Raw genomic sequence first — 23653 nt, 5'->3', positions numbered from 1 at the left:
GAGGATATGAATTGCACAAAGAGAAATTGCTTTGGCTACAGCTATAAATTGCCTACGCACATGTCCCGTATGTTATAATATTAGAGAATATAGCCATGGCTATTACACGATGGTTTATAATTTCTTTTGTAACTTTCTAACCTTTTTCTTTTTTAATGAACTGCAACATTTTTTACAGTCAATGGCAAGCACAAATGAACATACTGCCTGCCCTTTCCTTTCACATGGGTCCAAAACACTTAATTCTCTCCTCGCATACAGCCAAAACCTGATTACTGGCTGTCATTTCCAAGTTGAAAAGCAGAGCCAAATCTATTTGTCATCTAACAGCTGCTTTATACACTAAGACAGGGTTTAAGAGCTTGTTTTCACAAGTGCCTGAAATTCACATTCATTTCACCAAAAATGAAGATAGTATATTGTGGATAAGAGTAGATGGAGGAACAATGAAGAGACAGGCTACTCATGTGAACTGAAGAAAGGGAGGGAGTTATAACAGAAACCTTTAAAACTCCTGTTTAAAGGACTGGTCAACTGCATTTCATAATAGTCTCTTTGGCATTTACCGTCATATACAATTTGAGCATCAAAGCAGAATAAGGACAATTCAGACAGGTAGTGCTGGTAATTTTAGTTTTGCAACAGCTGAAGTGCTAAACCTTTCCTTTCCTCTAGTGAAGAGCCCTGCTAGGTTGACGCACTTTATTTTTTGTCAACATAATGGAACCTGCTTTCATCTTCTAATGCTTTCCAAAGGAGGTCACTGATCCCAGCAGCCAAAAATGCTAAAATGTTATTGTTATTTATTACTTATTATTTATTACTTATCTTTCTATTCAGGCCCTCTGTTTTCTTATTTCAGTCCTTCATTAAAACCACTGCCTAGTTGCTAAGGTAATTTAGAGCTTAGCAACCAGATATGTGCTGAATTTCCAAACTGGAGAGCTGCTGAACAAAAACTAAATACTACAAAAACAACAAATAATATAAAATGTAACATTGTCTCAGAATATTACAATCTACATCGCACTAAACGTTCATTTTAAGGTGAACAACCCCTTTAATAGAAAAATACGAAATTATTTAGATACAAATAGTCAATCAATCATATTTATTAACAAGAAGTATAAAAAAATATTTGGCCAATTTTGAGGCACTATTGCCCATGTGTTTTTCTTAAAAAGTTTTTGATTATAAAGATGCTCAAATTGACTGATGATTTTTCAGTACTGCAGGGTTTATTATTTGGCTTTAAATTACTAATGTTGCAATGTCTGTAATGTAGATATGAGCTAAGGGGGCCCTGACCAAATGTTGGACCTCAGAGTCTCTTGAGTATACAAAGCACATAAAAAATAACCCAGGAAAATCTTACTGTGAATATACTGATATTAATAATATAGGTAGTGTGGAATAAAAGGTTCTCTATAATATATATAAAAAATTCTGAAATATAAATATTTTTTATTTGCCTAAGACCCATGAGTGCAGAACTTTTCTTGCTTATTTTCCCTTTTTTCTGCACCCGGGAGCTGTTTTCTACACTGTTGATGTCGACCATAGTGTTCCGTATATATATATCAAGACTAAGTAGCATAAACACATCTGTAAGCACTGGCTCTACCTCTAAGCGACTTCACACACGTATGCACTTAAGCTAATATTTTAACCTTGTACAGGGTCCACTGTGTCCTTCTTCTCCTGCACCAAACTGTCTGCATTGATCTGAATGATTTTCTTTAAAGTCAGCAGCCACTCCTCCATTTCCTGTTCTGTTTCTGCTGCCAAATAATGGCTGGATTTGTCCAACATTCGCAATTCAAAAGCATTACGGCGCATCTTAGGGCACTGCAAAAGAACAGAAAGTACTATGTTAATAAAAGCTGAATAATGCTCGCCTAAAGTGGACTGATATGAAACACCTCCAGCTTGATGAATACTACTGCTGTTTGACCCAAAGAAAAATAGAGAAACAAATTCCACCTTGGTTTTCCATATTTGTTCTCAGTGTCTATTTCCATCTACATTTCAAGTTGTCATTTAATATGTCCTTTGTGAAGCATTATTACAACTCTTTATATTTTTTTTTACTCTGTGTAAGCAATTTTGTTGGTATATGTTTACCTTACACCTATATACTTTTATTTCCTCAACTTAACTGTGAAGTTAGCCCACCCCAATACACAGTCAGCCCCAAATCAACTTCTAAGATATGTGTCCAATTCCTACATGCTGACTAGGCATGCTTAACAAATGTCTTTCCATAGCCCCCACAGTAGCTCTGATTGGCCGCTTCATAATTAGGAGTCTGAATGTCCCTATGATGGCCTGCCTGGAATGCCACATGCCTGGCCCACTCTCGAATCAGCTTGTGTGATATACAGAAAGAATCAAACCCTGTTCTGACTTCCAAATGTGGTTGCCATGAACCCCTTTTTTTTCAATTTTTACTGAATTTATTTGTGTGAGTCCTACCTTATGCCTACAACCTCCAAAGATCTGGGGGCATCACAGTTTGCCATTATTTTGCTTTTGATCATCTGTTCTGCCTGTACCTTTACTTCCACCCACTCTTTTACCCAACCTTTCTACTCTACATACCCCTACCTTGTTGCATTTTTTACTTACACCCTGTCTCTTTGCCTCTAGTCTTTCTACTACCTTTAACTTACTTTTCATTACCTTTTCTTCTGTTTCTTTTCTGCTTTTTCTTTTGCCCCCCCCCCCCGTTTTAACTTCACACGCTTTTACTCTGCATTTACGCATTTTGCTTTCTCTTTTTCCCTGCACACTCATTGACCCCTTTCTACACTACCCAAAATTTTGATCTTCATCCACTTCTGCTCCTACCCATTTCATAGCGCTTAAGATTATTCTGCTGCTCCTCTTGCATTTTTCATCCCCCTTTGATTTTCATTCAATGTATCCTCTACATCTTCAATCATTCTCTAGTCATTTATGCAAATAAAAAACTTTTTTTCTCCTGTCACATTAGTATGCTATCGGTTCTTCTCTGCCTCAGTTCTTTCATGTTTTATACATATCCCTTTTTTTCCCACTGCACTACTTCATCCCAGTATGAACTGGGAATCATCCACTAGTAACCAGATGGGTGAACTGGCCTTTGTTATGCATTAATTTCATTTTGTTTGTGTTAAAACATAACTACCCGACCTTCACTTTGGAAACAGTGTTAAAACAAATAAGACTAAAATTGAAGCTACATTTGTACAAAATTTTGTATCAGGTTGATCAGATTTTATTTTATATATTGTTTCTCTTTTCCACCACTGCCATTAACAGTTCCAAATTGTGAAATGATTCTACCTCCATTAACACCACACTGGTAGCAGAAACAAAAGAGTTACCTGCCTAGCGCCCTAATGCTGGTGGGCCTTGTGACTGTTGGGCCCTAGGCATGTGCCTTTTCTACATACCCCTAGTTCCAGCCCTGGAATCATGGATTTGTCTTGTTTAAATCTTAAAAAATTCGTTTGGTTTAGTTTGCTTTTCATTGTTAAAATGTGTGGCACCATGCTGTCTAGAATAAAAGAGCTCCATGAGGCCTTTGAGATATAAGGTTATAAATGTCCACGAGTCTAGGAAAGGTTTTTAAAAGATCCACAAACACTTGGCCAATTATTCCATTGTCCAGAAGATCATCTATAAGTGGTAAACATTTTAAAAAACTACTAACTTGCCCAGGCCATCCCAAAAGATGTCAAAAGACCCACAGGTAGTTCTCCACTAATAATGTCAAAGTGCAGTGGCCTACTATTAGAAAGAGGCTGCACTAATTAGATATACAGGGCTGTGCCAGAAGGCAAAAAGAATACCAGGGCCAAGACTAAAATTTGCCCAAGAACTTCTGGAATAATGTACTATTGATGAGGCTAAGATAAAGTGCAGTACCAGAAGACAGCATTCCACTTGAAGAACCTGATACCATGTGTCAAAAAACTAAAGCTTAACTGAAAGTGGACCTTGCAATGACAATAATCTTAAACATTCCAGTAAATGCACAAAGGAATAACTGAAAAAAAGAAATGGAGTCTGGATTGACCAAGTCAAATTCCACTAAGGTGCTCTGGGGGAATATAAACAGGCTGTGCATGCAAGAAACCTCTCTACATAGTTCTACATAGAAAAAAACTGTTGCAAAAAACTTCCTCCAGGTGATGTTGGAGTCTAGTTGACATTTATAAGAAAATACTAGGTATTAAAGCCAAGGGCCAACTTACACATTTAACAGAAAGATACTCAATGTTTGTTAGATTTTTATTCAAATGATTGCAAAGTCAGTTTTTCTTATCTAATTTTGTTCAATCATATCACCTTTATCTTTATGTAAAATTTGACTGAAGACCAAATATTAATATAGATTAAAAAGAAAAAAATTGTACATAGGGTGCACTTACTTTTTTACAACTGTATAAATCAAAGGTAGTGCAGTAAGCAAAGTGCAATGCCGAGTGCTGACACTAATCAGATGCAACTGCACATTGTCTACAAAATTTTGTGAAAACATTGTGAATTCCCTCACCCTCCCACCCCAAAATTCATTATCAAACTCTGGTGACCCTTGTATGTGTAAAATATTATATATAATATTTAAGTGAATACAACTAACAATATGGTGCTGTTGCAGTATGGTTTAAAGCATCTCAAAAATCAGTCACATTAAATTCAGCTTGTTGCCAGGCCAAGTTGTGCCAAGGAGCGGAGTGCGGGTCATTCTGAATTATATATAAAATATATTTTTTAGATGGGCACACCCTCAATGTATTTATTGTGAGCACATCGCACAAAGATTTTAGGTCCTCGATCCTTCAAGGTCCTAATGAGGACCAAAACGGTAGATTTATGTGCAATGTGTTTACTATAAAGACATTGCATTTTAATTAGGGTGTGCCAGTCTAAAAATATATTTTGTATTGAATGGAAGCCTGCAGCAATGGGCTAACTCCTTTTGCACCTAAATGAGAACTGGCTGTGCAACCTTTCTTTGGAGACTGTATATCTATATATATATATATATATATTAAAGTCTGTTGCCAGGCTTGATTTGATCACATATAGGTTTAAAAACCCCATAGGAGGCTTTCATCAACCATAGTTACTATTTATAACAAAAAATAAATACTACATGATTTTGTCTGGATGTAAGCATGATCCATCGCTATAGTAAGTGTGTGCCCATACCAAGATAACATCAATGCAGGAATCCAGGAAAATGCAGCCTTTGGAATCCTTTGAGTTTTTCTCATCCTTGTATGAATTAAGGATATAGGAGCCATCAGGCAGCTGAGTTAGATAGAAGTACCTCCTTCTGAATACCTAGTAGAAGAAGAGGCAGATGTCAGCCTATAAAGGTTTCCCAACACAGATACATCAAAAATGTAAAAACATGCATGTTTTCTCATTGATTTTTGTAAAACAGTGCTGACCTTCACAATCATTTTCAGCGTCCCCTTTGTTTATTCATGCAGCCAGTGCAACACAGGACTAAACAGTGACTTCCAGTTAATGCCATCAACTACAGGAACATGAACATCTGTGAACTACTCTATTTCCCTATCCACATAATTATCTTTTTCAGTGGGATGTAAAAAGTATTTTTTTAAATATTAAAAGCAAATGCTTAATCACATTGCCTGTATCTGGCACTATGTCAGGTAATGAAACTGAATCTTGGCAACAGCTATTAAGTAACTCCCTAATATCCAGAATTCATTGATCATAATGACTAAATACCACAAATTGCAAGCAGAAGTTACATTTGGCTAAGAATTTAATGTCAATGGGAGGGTGCCCAAAATTTTGCAAGGTTTTATTTTTTGTAGAAGTGCTGGCAGGTAAGCATCCTGCTAATCCTCTCATAGAGCAACTTTTCCAATATGCATGGCTTCTATCATTCATACATCAATCAATCAATCAGGGGAAGGGTGCTGCCAGTCTCAGCAGGGTACAGCTGAGGAATAGTAGTTACATAGTTACATAGTTACATAGGGTTGAAAAAAGGCCATTGTCCATCAAGTTCAACCCATCCGAGTAAACCCAGCACACAACCTATACTAACCAATCTATACACTCACATACATAAACTATATATATACAACCAGTAATACTAAGGGGCTGATTTACTAACCCACGAATCCGACCCGAATTGGAAAAGTTCCGACTTGAAAACAAACATTTTGCGATTTTTTCGTATTTTTTGCGATTTTTTCAGCGTCTTTACGAATTTTTCGTTACCAATACGATTTTTGCGTAAAAACGCGAGTTTTTCGTAGCCATTACGAAAGTTGCGTAAAATCGCCCGATTTTTTCGTAGCGTTAAAACTTACGCAAAAAGTTGCGCCTTTTTCGTAGCGTTAAAACTTAAAAGGTGCAAAGTTTCGCGTAAGTTTTAACGCTACGAAAAAAGCGCAACTTTCTGCGCAAGTTTTAACGCTACGAAAAATCGCCAGATTTTACGCAACTTTCGTAATGTCTACGAAAAACTCGCGTTTTTACGCAAAAATCGTATTGGTAACGAAAAATTCGTAAAGACGCCGAAAAAAATCGCAAAAAATACGAAAAAATTGCAAAATAACGATCATTACGAAAAAAACGCAATCGGACTCATTTCGACCCGTTCGTGGGTTAGTAAATGTGCCCCTAACTGTAGATATTAGTATCACAATAGCCTTGGATATTCTGCTTGTTCAAAAACTCATCCAGGCCCCTCTTAAAGGCATTAACAGAGTCTGCCCTTACCACATCACTAGGAAGGGCATTCCACAGCCTCACTGCCCTCACCGTGAAAAACCCCCTACGCTGCTTCAAATGGAAGCTCTGTTCCTCTAATCTATAGGGGTGACCTCTGGTGCGCTGATTGTTTTTATGGGAAAAAAGAACATCCCCCAACTGCCTATAATCCCCTCTAATGTACTTGTACAGAGTAATCATGTCCCCTCGCAAGCGCCTCTTTTCCAGAGAAAACAACCCCAACCTCGACAGTCTAACCTCATAGCTTAAATCTTCCATCCCCTTTACCAGTTTAGTTGCACGTCTCTGCACTCTCTCCAGCTCATTAATATCCTTCTTAAGGACTGGAGCCCAAAACTGCACCGCATACTCAAGGTGAGGCCTTACCAGGGACCTATAAAGCGGCAAAAATATGTTCTCATCCCTTGAGTCAATGCCCTTTTTTATACAAGACAGCACTTTATTTGCTGTAGTAGCCACAGAATGACACTGCCTGGAATTGGACAACTTGTGATCTACAGGAATGTAATTTCTCAGCAAGGTTTGCACTGCACCAATGCCATTTATATGGATGTTATCACTCCTTGTCAAAAGTCTCATTTACCTGTGCTCTTGAATTAAAAATATTTTTAAAATAATACTAATCCTGTTTTTAAGCATGAAGACAAACCCAACTTAGTGCCTCTAATATCTGTCAAAACGCACTGCACCAAAAGGACATTTCTGCTATTCTTTATACCTGGAACAAAATCATACACAATTGATGGGAAGTATGAAGATGATGGATTGTTAGAAATAAAGCAAATGCAATTTCTTGGGAATACTAATTTCCCTAATGCACTCACTATTCTGCATTGCTGCATTGATTTATAGTAAATAAAGCCAGGTCTCTATGAATTTACAACATACACCAGTGAATGTGGAAATTCCACAGTTTGTCATAGTAAAAGCTGTGGCTGTTCTTGCATGGATTTATGTTTATTCTGTAGCTGTGATAAAAATGTGCTGTTGATCACATCAAGTTTTGTTGGACCAGGGTCAGTTGCATGAGGTTTCAAAGATAAGGAGACTTTTGCAGTTTTTAAATGTCTATAATCTATAACCTGAAATGTAAATAAAATGTTATTATTATGCATGATGTTTGATTTTGCATCTCCCCTTTGCATCTTCTAGTCTGACATTTAACTGACTGCCTGGCTTCTAGGGCTAGTGGAACCTGGCAACAGATTAAAAACAAAGGTTGAATAATTCAAAAAATAGAAACAAACTAAAATCAAGAAGAATTGCAAATTATTTTAAAACACTTCTGTGTAAACCACATACATTAAACACATTGGAATTCATATTTAGATATATCTGCAAGGAGAGACATTGCCTTTACCTTCATTGTAACAGGAATGGTGGTCCCTATATTGGCTTTATTCAGCCAGCCTTGTTTAATCACTCCTCCCTTCTGAGAACAAATTGATGCAGAATCCTGCAAACACATGATAAAACACATTTTATTTACAGCACTTTATGTTTTTATTTTATGTCACTTGAGAACAGGCAGGTACAGAAAGCTTACAGTCCTTCAGGTAATACGGGAATGTTGAGGAAACTAATAATGGAAGTAGAAACTGAAGAGGCCCAGCCAACATTCTACATCCTCAGATCATCTCATGGGGACTAAACTAGGAGAAAACTAGTTCTGCCTATCTAAACTCAGCCCAGGCACATGTTCTGCCTATCTAAACTCAGCTCCAAGAGTGAAATTCCCATCATTCTTACCCAGCCAATGAGAAAGCTAATGGATATAATTATAGGGCCAAAGATTTTTAAAAGTTTTTGATATATGCACACACAATAAAAAACTCATTATTTCAATTGCTGTTTTTATTTGTATGGTAGGATTCCTTGTTTTATAGGACCAGAGAAGAAAATCTGAAGCTACTGTATTTGCCTTACCTCATCTTTATCAAAATCTTCATCTATTTCAAATATGTGATTTGGAATCTTTTCTGGGCGAAATGATTTGCTAAGTGACAAAAAAGTGTCAAAAATCAGAAATGATATCTTATTACATTCTATATATTATATTCTATATATTTAGCAGTATAGGTATAAAAGCTGTTATCCAAAATGTTGGGGATTTACAGATTTACAAGGGGTCTTCCCATAATTTAGATCTCCAAACCTTAAGTCTGCTAAAAAAAATCCTTTAAACATTAAATAAACCCAATAGGATTGTTTTGCCACTAATATGGCTCCATGCAGCTTAGCTATCATCAGGTACAAGGCACTGTTTTAATATTACTGAGAAAGCGAACAAAATTGAACAAAATTGGAATAGACCAAGACAAGGAAATGGAATGTAGTAGAGGAGTAGAGTAACAGAAAAGAAAATCATTTAATAAAAATGGAGTCTATGGGGGATGACCTTCCCATTATTAGGCGCTTTGTGGATAACAGGTTTCAAGTATTATCTTGGTAAATATTTGTTTTCATGTTTACAGATAGAGCAGGGAACAATATAAAAAATGCAAGGTGTCACATTTGAGTTGATTTCTAGGTACAACTAATCAATCACCCGACTCATATATGTAATAGTTTAGAATGAGTAACTATATATGTATATTTTCATTTCTTTATAGTAAGTATCTTTCATAGTCATCCTTTCTTTGCTTAAATAGCAAAAACGTTAAACAGTAATATGGTGAAGATAGGATATATTTGTGGTGAGAATGTTACTTACCAGGGCAAAGCCCGAAAATCACCTGAGTATTCCTCATATTTGTAGTTTACTACTTTCCAGTCTGAGGTATAATATTTTATGCACTGCAAAAAATGTATTTTGGAAATTTTAGCAAGACACCAACATAAAGAAACATAAAAACCTAGAATACGTTGAAACCACTTGGGCAATTATTTGTTGCATTTTTAAAAATTAGAACTTTCCAATGCAACCCAATAATGTATAAGACATGACAAAGAAGTGTTCATTCTCAAACAAGCCCTATAGGTGAAGGCTAAGAAATGCTTCAAAGCAATATTTTCAAGCACCCTAATATCATTTGTGTTGCTGGAATAATGATGTGTAGCTAATACTATAAGTAGCCACGCTGATGTACAGATTAACAATGCATTTGACACACACAGCCGTGTCCCTACTGAAATGAATGTTTTGTAGTCTATATGAGATAGAAAAAGTGTTATTGGGATAATGTATTACGAGCAGGGGTGCAAGTATCCCAGCACTAAGGGCATGAAAGTTATATCTCTTTAGAACCAATACACTTACCAACTGTGCCCCTCCTCTTGTTCTCTTCACTTTGCACTCAGCAACTTGCAACTAAAGCTAAAAAATACTGTGCAAAGCATGGAGCACAGTGATGGCAGGAACAAGACAATTAAGGCCTACCATAAGCAGACAGTAAGTTAGGGTTTTGCAGTGCATCTCCCATAATTCCTGGCTTGTCTTTTCTGGATAACACAAAAACTAGGGTTATTTTCAGAAGATATTTTTTTCAGAAGATATGTATGTCCTCTCCCTCCTGTACGCATCACTCAAGAATGCAAGCAGTGACATACACTGAGAGAGGGAGGTGCAACCCTTTGCACTCCATTCTGGGAATGCTAAGTTTCAGGTATGTGGGTGAAAGAAGCTAATTTAATGGGACAAAAGGTTTTGCATGTCTTTTTATACTTTGCCCTTTGCCCATTCATAGATATACTTGTTAGTCTTCTCCATCTGTAGGACATAAATAGTATACACAACACTTGAAGAAAATCTGTGCCATAAGTGCAAGTTGTTACTTTATGAAAGAACATTTAACAATGTTATAAATAAATATAGATAGGTTAGAGCTTTTAACGGCCACCATAGCATTAAATATGTACAGTGATTCATAGAGCTATGTTCTATTTCTCTGCAGCTAGGGAAGCAATTCACATTTGCACTCTTCACTTTCCAAACTAATTCTGTACAGAAGGCTAATTGTGTAGAGATTATCCACAAAGACAAGGGTATAAGGAATAATTGCATATGCTGGCAGCTGGAAAATAGCAAATGCAGTTATAAATATAAAGTCTCTGAGATAACTGAAGCATTTACACATATGACCTGCTAAATGCACATCTGGCTGGATATTAAATCTGTTAGATGTGAGCTTTATTACCTTTGCCATTGAGAGAAGAATAGCATAATTACTTGTTAACGCTAACCAAAATGCATGAATTCCAAAACAAAGTTCCTTCAGAGCAACTGAAATGTTGCTTTTTATGTTAGAGGTATACACAGCATAAAACAAGGCATTTATTTTTCCAATTTTTACTTTCTTTCTGCAATAAAACTGTGATTTTGACTACATATGTGTAATCCAGGTTTAATAAAGGCATATGAAAAACTAAGTACATCCCATGATTTCTGACTTTTTCAACATACAGTTACTTGATTTTTAGTTCAATAATATTGACAGATCAACCTTCCTGCCATCTTGCCCAGGTAAGACCATCCCAGCAGGTTTAGCCAGAGAACAGAAAGCAAGATGCTGAAAGAAGTCTCTAAGAACCTCCGAATTTCATCATAGAACCTACAGGTAGCTCATTCCTTTAGAACGAGGCTGGACAAATTAGATCTTATTGGTTCTACAGGTGCGCCAGAAGGAAACCTTTGTGGTCCAAAAAGAATATCAGGACAAAAGTAAAGTTTGCCCGCCAACACCTAGACAAAGACCAGGACTTCTCGAATAAACAGAACGAGACAAACAGAATTTCAACAGAAGATCCTAACAAAACAGAACTTTAACAACATCAGCAAGCATGATGGAAATATTATGGTTTCGCTGCTTTGCTGCATGAGGGCCTAGGCAGCTCACAATCCTGGAATCCATTAATCATTATTAATTGTACAAGTGGGTACTTTTGGATATTTGCAACATTCTAATGGCTCTAAACATTCCAGTAAATCCACAAATAAATGGCTATAAAAATAAATGGAGGATTCTGGAATGGTCAAGTTAAGCCCAGAACTTAATCCCATTAAGATACTGTGCAAGGATTTAAAAAGCCCTCAAACATTGTCATGCTGATAAAGTAATGTATGGAGGATTAAGAAGTAATTTATCCTAGTCGATATCAGAGACTGGTGGACAGTTATAAGAAACACATACTTGTGGTTGTTTCTGCAAGTGGGGGCAAGATCAGGTATTACAGACAGGATTGCAATTACTTTTTCTACAGAAGGAAGTGCCATATATGTTCATATTCTATTGAATAAATAATTTGTAAGGCATTTCTTTTTAGTTCCATTACATCGGCTTTATTGTGTACTGTTTGAATAAAGATCACATTTTGATATCTCTACATATCTTTATAAAAAACACTACATGGGGTACTTTTCAGATGACTGTAAGCCTCCCTTTCCCTTCACTCCTTACCTCTTTCACAAACAGGCTTCTTGCCTCATTCTCTGCATCATCCGGGACCATAGACTGCACTGTCCTCCATTGGCGGTCTACTATGGATATCTGACAAATCAAACTTGTATCAAGTCTCAGTTTTCAACAAATTTGGATTTATTTGTATACTTTTGTAATTGACTTACAAACACATCTTCCATGGGAAACATTAGCATATCTCTGTGTGGATCACTGTAAATCTGAGCTTTTCTTTGGGATATGACGGCTTCATAATCCAACGGCTCCACCACTCTTGCCTTTTCCTGTACCAAAAAATATAGCTGGTTAGTGTTGATGTGATAAAATGAGATTTCAGTACAAAATCACAGGACAATGCTTTATTATTTTTATTTTTTAAGGCTCATCTGACTATTTGAAATCATAACATATTGATCATCCTATAGATACCAAATAATTGCATGTCATGCAAAAGGGCAGTGCTTCACAGCCCATAACAGCTGGAGACAGGTTTTATAAATATATACATACATACAAACTTTCTAAAGGAGAAGCTAGAAACTCAGGGGAATTGCTTACAGTTTGAGGAGTTTAGGGGAGGGGTGCCTAAAACGGCTAATTGGAGGTGTTCACAACACTACAGTTGAGGCTACTGGCATGGCCCAATAGGGGATAACTAGAACTACCACCAGGTCCAGACTAAAGGAATTTATACGGTTCCCTTGCATCAGTGTGTGCACTTGTGTATACTTAATCAGAGCAGGCTCAAAGGGCACTCACTGTAAACTGTAAATAAGCATGACACAAGTATCTTTATAAATAGTGTCAATGCATGCCCAATTTTGTACTTTGCCCTTGTGTTCATAAATATGGTATAGAATAATAGAATATCATAGTTTAAAGCTGTTAACTGGTCAAATGTCATTCAAGGTTTTGCAGCTAACCTAGAATGAAAACAATTTCAGAAATGAATAACGTAAAAATATCTGCCAAAAAAATACTGGTTTGCAGATGCAGGCCTGCCAGACAAAAAAAATTATAAAAAAATTTTAGTGCACTGATAGCTTTTTAATTGAATCCTTGATGAAAAATTATCTAGTGGTGCTTGGAGATATGTGGATAACTGATTTAGCTGAAGTAAACAATATTGATCTGATCTGGCTAGGGAATACACAATACTGAGTATTAAAAAGTACATAGACTTAAGTATGCAAAGTATCTGATTTCTTTTGCTTTCCAAATTAGCCCTTAATTTGAAAATTTATCAACATTTTGAGCCGCAACCAGTGTCCATAAAAGTGCAACTAAACTAATGGATAAAAGAACAGAATATTCCACTAAATAGATCACACTGTCCAATTTGCTTTTCATATGTTTTTTTGGGTTTTCAATGTTTTCAATTTATAATAAACAAGTATCAGAGCTAGACAAGCATCTACTGAACGGGAAGAGATAATCTCACAATCTGGAGAATGTTATAAAGCCAGTCACAGAGGATTAGTTGCCTTTCCCATATTGTCCTTAAATAATCAATCATTTTGACTGATTTTTATTTTCTCTAGTAACAGTACAAGTATGGGAGCCATTATGTGGAAACCCATTATCCAGAAAGCTCCAAATTATGGGAAGGCCATCTCCCATAGTCTCCATTTGAATCAAATAATTCAAAATTATTAAATTTTTTCTGTAATAATAAAACAGTACCTTGTATTTGATCCTAACTAAGATATGATTAATCAATACAGGAGAGAAAATAAACATTTTAAGTTTATTTCATGTTTAAATGATTTATAAGTAGACTTATAGTATGGTAATCCAAATTACAAAAAGATCCCTTTTCTGGAAAACCCAGGTCCCAAGCATTCTGGATAACAGGTCCCATACCTGTACCTTGTCCTTGATGTTAACTAAGCTAGCATAAATCCATGGTGTGAAAAAACAATACATTTTAATTTTATTTAAATGATTAAGTATAGTGCTCTGATGTAAAGATCCCTTATCCAGAAGAACACAAGTAACAAGCATTTGCAATAATAGATTCCATATCAGTACCTTTGTGGATATCAAATACAGTGAATATATGTAAAAGAATTTATTACAAATTTCCTAATACAGGTATGGGACCCGTTCTCCGGAAACCCATTATCCAGAAAGCTCCAAATTAAGAAAAGCCCATCTCCCATAGACTCCATTATAAGCAAATAATTCTAATTTTTAAAAATTATTTCCTTTTTCTCTGTAATAATAAAACAGTACCTTGTACTTGATCCCAACTAAGATATAACTCATCTTTATTAAAGGCAAAACAATCCTACTGGGTTTAATTAATGTTAAAATGATTTTTTAATAGACTAAAGGCACAGAGATCCAAATTACGGAGAGATACCTTATCCGGAAAGCCCCAGGTCCCAAGCATTCTGGATAACAGGTCCCATACCTGTACAATAAAATATGAAACAGGATTCCATTGTTGTTCCATGTAAGTTATAATAGCTTTCAGTTACTGCAGTACTGTAAATGATTTGAGTGACTTAAAATTGATGAGTACAGCTCTGCATTAAGGATTTATACATTTTAATAGCCCCTAATGTGTCTAAAAGCCATATTCATCTTACTGTCTCTCATCTCAACCCTTAGTACTGTGGGTTCATCAAAGGAAGGATTTTTTATTCTAAAGCTCGGGCAGTATATAGAAAAGCACAACAAAAACCATTACAATGGAAGCTTTGGACTACATTTATATTTATTATTACTAATTTTTATGCATAAGTGAAATCTTTTTGCTGAGGAAATTTCCATGGTTAATAACATTGAAAATTGGCAAGAACACTGTGCAGAGGCACCCAACATGGCAACTACCACTAGGGTTGACATACCATTCGTTACAATAACACTTACATGCTGATAACTTTTGATTCAGTTCAAAATATTTCTCTGCCATTGGCAGCCATGCCTCGGAGCTGCTTACTAATCCATAGTTACCAGCTGGCCCTCATTTTGTAAGTAATTGGATCTTTGTCTCTGGAAGATTTTTATTGGTTTGAAGATCCAGTTAACCAGTTCCCAGTGCCTGGATAAATAACCTACTGTTATTGTGAATGCATGAAATCAAACCACATTGAACATCATTCCCCATGGCCCAACAACAACAACATCCCGAAGAAGATTTGAAAGCACAGTATGCTAACCATTCCTGATGACTGTGCAAACATAGCTTTCTCACAAAAATAAATGCAAAAATAATGGAAAAAGAAGGCTTTATGCACTAATTTACTTGAAATAAATATTAAATCAGGGACTAGAAAATACAGCTATCAGGGCTGCACTAATTAGGGACCATTTATGAACACAAGGATTATGCAGTAAAATGTGGAGGCAAAATTGTACCAACTTGCATTCTATTTACAATGGTACTTTTCTATGCACTTTCTTAGCAGCAAGCAGGTTCAGGCTGGGATTCAAAATAGGCCCTGGCATTTCAAGTACACAGAGCCCCAAACAGTCCCCCACCAGCCCAATTAATACCGACTGGCTATGGTATCTTACAGCAGCCTCTCTGGCATTTGCCAAAATTCCCTGATTGCCAGTCCGGGCCTGCGTCCAAGCATCACTGAGACAGTTCAGCCTGCTCCAAAGGTTTTTTTTTTTTGTAAGTGCAATCTACAGGGCTAAATGGACAGCCCTGAGCTGTCGGTAATTCCAGGTATGGAATTACCATTCCCTTAATGTGCTGCATCTACACACCTAATTTTTTCGAGTGAATTTGATACTAATACCATTATTGGAGTCCCATACTAGAAGTGATGCCATTAACACACAAATGCAGCAAGAAAACATGTGCCCAACTTGAGAATGATATACAAAAGCAAGTCATTGATTTGTGTATGATCTGAATCTGACAAAATGACACTGGAATTATGAGAAAAAAAATGCATATTGAGTAAAAAGATATGGCAATTTGTGGATGAATTTCACACTTTTTCACATTTTTCAATTTTTTTTTTTTTTTTTGTGATGAAGGGGCCTTAGAGCTCCGAAAGCTTGCAATGTATTTTTATTGTTAGCCAATATAGGTATCATTTCTACAATACTTGTGTATTTGTGTTTTTCTTACACTTTTCACTGTGTTTAGAATAAATCTAATCAGTTTGCAAATGGTGAAGCCCAGCAACCTTAATTTATTAAAACTATCTCTGATTTTTCAAGAGATGGTAACCTTGCTTTATATCTGTTTAAAGAAAATGTGTGTAAAATGTATATTTGATTTGTTTCCCATTCTGATCTAGTGATCTAATGGAGCTAGCATTCTTATTTTTAAACAGTGCCCACGGTAATCATTATACTTCCCTAACCCATGCAGTTTGAAAGTGCAGTGAGGATATGAAGAAGAGCCTAGCTGTGGGCTGACAAGGAAATCTGTTGGATGAAAAATGTGACAAACTTCATAACCACATTTCCTGACAAAAGAGGAAGTGATACGTTTAACCTTAAAATTCATCTCAACACAAGGGCCTCCTCATATTGACAGTGTGAGTGACAACCTTCATTATACTGTAAGAATTTTCTAGTATTCACATGGTAAACATTAATGTCTCCATTGCATATGGCACCAGTTTGTGAATTCTATAATAACTATTTATAAATCAGAGGCTTTTCTCCACTTTGCCATTGTTCTGTTGGGTACCACTGGGTTGCCACTAGGCTGTAAGCTGTAGTGTTACCCCCACCCAGGGCTATGCAAAACAGTTAAAGAGGAGATTAGGTTTCAGAGCAAAATAGGCCCTTTTGTTAACCATATTTTGATTCATAGTGTTCACTGACCTGAACAGATATTTAAAGAGATACTGACACCAGAAATTAAACCTTTTTTTACATCTATCATAACATTGTCTTTGCATGACCTTCATTTTTGCCATAAAAGTATTTGCCCGATGCTTTTATATTACCTGTCTGATCCCCCATGTTCCCCTATAAGGGGGCTGCCATATTTGTCCAGCAGGAGGCCGTTAGCATTAGAAGCTATAACTGACAGGCTGACAAGAGACAGTCAGGTTGGCAAAACAGTCAGGTTTAGGAACTTCAAGTAACAATTATTTACAAAAGCAAATCTCTCAGCGAAAATCAATCAACATGACCTATAGGCAACTTTTTATGTACATTCATATTTTGCGGAGTTGTTTTTTAGTGTCAGTATCACTTTAAGACCTTTCCCCAGAATGAAAAGATGAAAATAGCAAATTGTGAAGTGGGAATACTGTATTTGTAGCAATAAAGTTTCCTTTGTGTTTGAGGAAAGATCTATTTTCTGTACCTTGTTGCCTGGTAGCAATCTTTGCAACTTCTTTAGTTGTAACCCTTGCACCCCCTGTAGGGTACAACCCTGCACATTTTATAACTATCAAATGATACATAATATGGTGGTGTGTTGCAAAAGCAAAATGAAATTAGTATATATAATAAGTATATGCATATATCACTGGTTAGACCTTATCTTGATTACAGGGTATAGTTTGGTGCAACCAGCTCTAAAAAGAAATATATAATGTGGAGAACCTATACCTCGTAAAAGAGAACTACAGTATGCAATTCTGAAATAAATAAAATATTTAGATTACTGCTGGCAGAAAGTACAAAGATCTGTTTGGTAAAGTTAAATGAGGAGCAACAACAAAGGTGACATTAGCATGGAAAATATCATCAGGTAGATCCATCAAACTACATACTCCTCATCTGCCATAACTAAATGTATATACTAAATAGTAACCGAGACAGGGGGACTTTCCTAAAAAAGAAAAACATGGCTATGAAAAAAAAATGAATTCTATACAGCTTGGAAACTTCTAGTCTGTGGTTTCACTGGCAATGTTAAATACTCCTAGATATTTATATACTGATAAAAAAATTAAGAAAACACATAATATACATATAATGCATAATACATTTTTTTGCATTTATTACAGGTATGGAAAGGTGCATCTAGAAACCCGAAATTCAGAAAGCTCTGAATTACAAGAAGGCTGTCTCCCATAGTACACCATTTTAAGCAAATAATTCACATTTAAGTATTTTTGGGTTTATTTAATGTTTTTTTTATGATTTTTAGTAGACTTAGGGGCAGATTTTTCAAAAACTCTAACTTGTCTCATTTTTTAATTTTTAAAAATACAAATAAAGTCATTTCCACGAATGTCTGACATTTACTAGAAAGTTTGAACTGAAGAACTGCATGCCGGGGAAAAGTTGCGAAACTGCAACTTTTTCGAATTGTCACACTGAAACCTCTACTTTTCTGAACTGACGAACAAAAAAAACAGTGTTGAAAATCCAAAAACCTCTAAAGTTTCGAAGCAAAGCAGGATCCTCCAAGGAAGGGAAGGGACATTTGCCATTGACTGCTACATGATCTCGACAAGTTTTAGCTGCCAAATTGTTGGATTCAGATATATAACAGTTTTGTTGCATAGCAAATCTTGGAAAAGTTTCTGCTTTTTTTTTTTTTTTGCTTTTAGCTATTGTAGATCACAATGTCTCAAACTATGCAGGTTGCATACAAATGTGGACAAATGCTGCTATTTCCACATAATGTCAACATGGCATTCCAACTGCCCTGATTATGAATAGTGAGATAGAAACAAAGCAGATGTTTATAAAACATTACTGTTTACAGGTGCCTGTAATCCTAAACTGTAATTTTGCTAGTGTTTTTATTTAAACTGAAGTAAGGCCCAGGTGTGGACTATATTTGATAGAAACAAAAGTCCAGGACAATAAGAGTTTTGAGCTGCCATCCTTGATTATTACTGAAAGACATTAAAGGGCCCATTCACTCACAGAGACACATTGCTTGCATCATTTTGGATGCAAACGGGTGATTCTCTGATTCAAGTGCACTGCGCCTGCCACTGTTATGTCTGATTTGCCAAAATGGACGCAACTGTGCGTGCACTTAGTCACAACTTGGGTGTAATTGTTCCAAATATTTTTTAAGTCTACCTGGCGTCATTTCCAACGTTTGCAACATTTCCTATGTTCGTTGTGCAAGTGACGTGTGTCCTATTCTTTCACCACATCTGTGCTGTTTATTTTTATGCTGGGCGCTGAGGAAAACCTGGAGCTATCACCCGGTCTGGAGGAGGGGGCCAGCTATGGCGTTTCCTGGCTTCAATAGGTGCAGCAGAGCCTGATTCGGAATGGAATGCAGGAAGGACTGAGCAGCACCAAGCGCAACTATATGGAAGTTCAAGAAGTGCATTTTGATGCAAGTACTTTATAAGAAAGTGGTGTTATGTCAACTCACTGTGGGGAAAAGCAAAAGTTGCCCACTGCACTTGCAGATGTAAATGAGCCCTTGAAACATTTAAGGGTCATTTACTACCGCAAAGTTCAGTTGCATTGCATTCTAGCAAAGCTTGCCACAGACATAGAGCTAATATAGAGTGTACACCATTCTTTAATAGAACTCGTGTCTATCACAGTGGCTTACATCAATGGATGCATCAGTCAGTGCAGATATAATTTTGATGCCAAACGTCATAAATTATGTCATCCCAACAATGAAAATTTTCAATGCAGTTGCATCAAAGTGTATGGATTAATTGCAAGCACATGCCAAGTTGCATCCACAGCAATTACTATCTAATGCAGCAATGTGGATGCATGCCACTTTCTGCACCACTCAAGGGCAAGACCATTTTGCGTACATTTTTGTACCTTGTGCATTGCTCTTGTATTCTTAAAATTATTAATTATCTCTCACGGTTATTCAACAGTACTAAGGAAAACATATTAGGATTAGGATATGAACATATGAATAAAACACAGAAGGGCTCATCTACAGAACAACTACATGAAGCACTGTTCTGGATGCAATTTACCATATTTTTTTCCCATGGTGCAGTGCTTTCCTCCAAATTCCAAAGTAATTGCAGACAAACACTAGGGGGTAGATTTACTAAACTCTCTTTTAAAAATTCAAATAAACTCATTTTCAGTAATGTCTGACATTTACTAAAAAGTCTGAACTGAAAAAGTAAGTGCAGGAAAAGACTGCACACTGAAACTTATACTTTTTCCAATTATCGCACAAAAAAACCAGTGTCAAAAATCTGAAAACCTCTTAAGTTTTGAAGCAAAGAAGGATTCTCCAGGGATAGGAAGGGACAACTGCCATTCACTTCTACATGACCTCAACGAAGTTTTTTTCGAAATCTGAATCTGAAAGTAAATGGCCCCCTAAGTTGTATCCAACACAGCTTGCAGTTGCACTCTTGTACCTTACTGCAGCTTGCACTTTGGTGTACAGTGTTAATTAGGGCATTTCTGCTCGTATCTTGTGGCTACTGACAACTTTTGTGCAATTTACCAATACAGACACTTATTTGTATCTGCATTAGCAAATTGTGTGCATGTTATGAATTCTTTAAACTGAACACACATATTTTACAGTTCTTTATGGAAAATTTAAGCAGTTTGATATTGCATAGAACCAAATTATGTTACATAAAAAAACTAAATGTAGACATTAAAAGGGCACATTATGGAATGTTGTTGTCCCTTTAAATTAGAGGATATATAGTACATTCTTCATTAAAAAGGGCTGTAATAAAGTCCCTGGCAAACATGGCAGCCATTGTAACCCTAAATACATACAGCCTATTCAATCTAACATTCTTAGACTTACTGGTGAGGTCTTTTTAGTGGGTCACCACAGAACACATGGTAGCTTCCAGGCAAGCAGTGACTGTGTTTAATCATTTTATTGATGTGTCTTAGAGCTCTTTGTAATCACATGAACAGACTGGCAGCCTTAGACAGAAATGCAGAACATCTACATGCAGTGTAACTGCACCGATGTATTGTGAACTGCAGGTTTCCTTAAGGTATACAAGGGGTGTTCTCTTGGCAGAAATAGCTGGCTTAGCAATTTCTGCACAAGTTAAACTGTAGCAGTATTCACACAGATTGTTGGGTAGATAATGAGGGGGCAGGCTAGCCCCTTAAACATCTGTATTCTCTTGCGCTCAATAGGATAAGCTGTGCAATGTTAAGGACTAGCTGTCAGCTGACAATAAAATCTAAGTTGTTTTCTCATATATATTAAGTGCTAAGAGGCTGTAGCTCATCTGGCCATGGCCTTAAAGGAAAAGTAACACTAAAAATGTTTAAGTGAAAAATCTATTTTACCCTGCCCCAATAATTGCCCTATCCTGCAAACCATTTATTATTTTGAATGCTTTATTAGAAAATACCTATTAAAACTTGGGTTCCGGTTATTTGAAAAAAGGCGATACGGCGATGCAGGAGAAGCTTCAGGGGCAGGGTAGAATAGATTTTTTATTTTTAGTTTTACTTTCCTTTAAGGGTAAAGGTGTTTAAAAACACACATCCTACTTTGGCACCTCAACAGTGATATATTTTGTGCAAATTTAGTCGCAAGGCAAACTGCAGAGTTTAGAAACCCAGAATGTATTGTCTGACAATACTAGGGATGCACTGAATCCAGTATTTGGTTCGGTATTTGGCCAAGATTTGGCAGGTTTCGGATCTGGCCAAATCCACAAGCCTGACCGAACCAAATCTGGATCCTTAAAATCACATGACTTTTTGTCACATCAACATTTTTTGTGTGGTTCTCTTTAACCCCTCCGTGGCCTAATCTGCATATGCAAATTAGGATTGGGTTCGGTATTTGGCCGAATCTTTCACAAAGGATTTGGGGTTGGCCAGATCCCAAAATAGCAGATTTGGTGCACCCCTAGAAGAAAAAAATGGTGCAACGTAATTACAAAGTTATAAATTAATTAAAAAGATTTACAAAGAATAAAATATTGTATTTTGCAATAAAATCTTGTTATGCAAACTGCAAATGCCCATATGCCCTGCACATAGATATTCTGTATACTGCAATAGCATAACAATAGATGAAGCAGACCCAACAGCCACAAGGGGGCCCAGAGGTCTGCTTCATCTATTACATATTGCATATAAATCCCTGCCCTCTGTTGGCTCTTAGGTAGGTGTTGGGTACAAAGTGTGGATTTATATGAAAGCAGATGGAGAAGGGGGCCGGGTACGGTTTGTTATTCTGTAGAAGTAAAAGGAGGAACATGTTTATAAATAAAAGGGTAGCACAACAGGGTATAACTTTGAAAACTAATTTTTTGTGATAATAAAAGTGTAAATAATGGAGTTACAATACTCTGGGTGAGAAAAGTGCTGATCTGTATTGTGAGACCTACCAGAGTGATAGAATATGTTTTCTCATGATCCTATACATCCAAAAAAAAGAGATACATGATATGGCCTGTAGAAGGTTTCATTTGGCTAAGGAGGAACATTTTTTCAGCACTGAATTGTGTGTGCAGTGCCAGAGACATTTTAAATACACAGAATTTTGCAAATTGTGGTTAAAATTGTATTTTAACTGCCAGCAAATTCAGTACCTAAACTCTAAAGGAAAAACTCTAAAACAGATCCAAGTTATTTTTAAACCATATGTTAGCATGTGTTTCATTCCCTGAGAAACACAAAGATCAGGGGGAACCAGACATGCCCCTGGGATAGCATTAAAGTTGTTTGTAAATATAACAGCTATTAGAAGCAGTATTGTGCCCTCTCTATTCTCTGCCCTGTTGCTTCTAACTTTTAAAACAATCTAACAGAAGCCAGCTGTAAAGAAGTATAAAGAAGTATGAAAGGCTGAGTGACTTCTGCTACACCAAGACAGAACCAGCAGGAAAGTATAGATTGCAATTGCAATTACATTTAAAATTACATTTAAAACCATTGAAACATGAATGTATATAGATAAGTTGCATAGAATCATCTTTTCATTCATTAGATTTATTCATTTTATTTTGGGGTTTACATCCTCTAAAAAAGAAACAAAGCTACCAAGCTGGACAAACCTAGTAATCTCAGATCAAAGCAGGTACAGAGGGGCAAAGATTTTTTTTTTAATACAAAAAAGGCAGTTTTAAGACTACAAAATAAATCGCTAAGAGGGGCATTTAATAAAGGTTGTATTTTTTTCATGAAAAATACGATTTTGTCACGGGGAAAAAAAACACAAATTTTTCGACATTTATTTTATGACCAAATTGTAACAAATCTGAAAATATGCCATCTAAAAGCTGTCGAGGTCATGTAGAAGTCAAAGGCAGGTGTCCTTTTTACAACTGGAATATCTTTCGATGTTTCGTGGTTTTAGAGGTTCACTGGTTTTTTTAACACTTTCATTTGTGTTCATGTGTTTTGTTCATGCTTTTTTTTAAAAGGCTGTTTCAAGAAATAAATTGGCATTCATTGTTTTAGAGAAAATTGATTTATTTGTGGTTTCAAAAACCTCTAAAACCATGAAAAATCAGAATGTTAATAAATCTGCACCTTAAAGTTCTTTTAAATATATTATACAAAATAAATGCTCACTTATAATTGCAAAATACAAATATTGGTTCACCAGTAAAAAACATAATTTATTAAACTAATTTGTTTGTATTCAGAGCTCC

The 23653-nt window shown here is 36.2% G+C and overlaps 1 protein-coding gene across 2 annotated transcripts in view; it reads right to left on the bottom strand.

Annotated features, from left to right (window-relative positions):
- Positions 1-23653, bottom strand: part of dock11 (dedicator of cytokinesis 11) — a 146791-nt gene that overhangs the window by 112500 nt on the left and 10638 nt on the right. For both annotated transcript variants that reach the window (XM_031891416.1, XM_031891417.1), the window contains exons 2-8: positions 12335-12451; positions 12168-12257; positions 9485-9567; positions 8698-8767; positions 8132-8227; positions 5203-5337; positions 1671-1848 (exon numbers count right to left, since the gene is read on the bottom strand). In XM_031891416.1, coding sequence (XP_031747276.1) covers positions 1671-1848; positions 5203-5337; positions 8132-8227; positions 8698-8767; positions 9485-9567; positions 12168-12257; positions 12335-12451 — 769 coding nt within the window. The remainder of the gene's footprint in view (positions 1-1670; positions 1849-5202; positions 5338-8131; positions 8228-8697; positions 8768-9484; positions 9568-12167; positions 12258-12334; positions 12452-23653) is intronic.

This window comes from Xenopus tropicalis, chromosome 8 (assembly GCF_000004195.4).
Source record: "Xenopus tropicalis strain Nigerian chromosome 8, UCB_Xtro_10.0, whole genome shotgun sequence".
In the NCBI taxonomy this organism is placed as follows: domain Eukaryota; kingdom Metazoa; phylum Chordata; class Amphibia; order Anura; family Pipidae; genus Xenopus; species Xenopus tropicalis.
The sequence above is the reverse complement of the archived record's forward strand: the minus strand, read 5'-3'. Positions and strand labels throughout refer to the sequence as shown.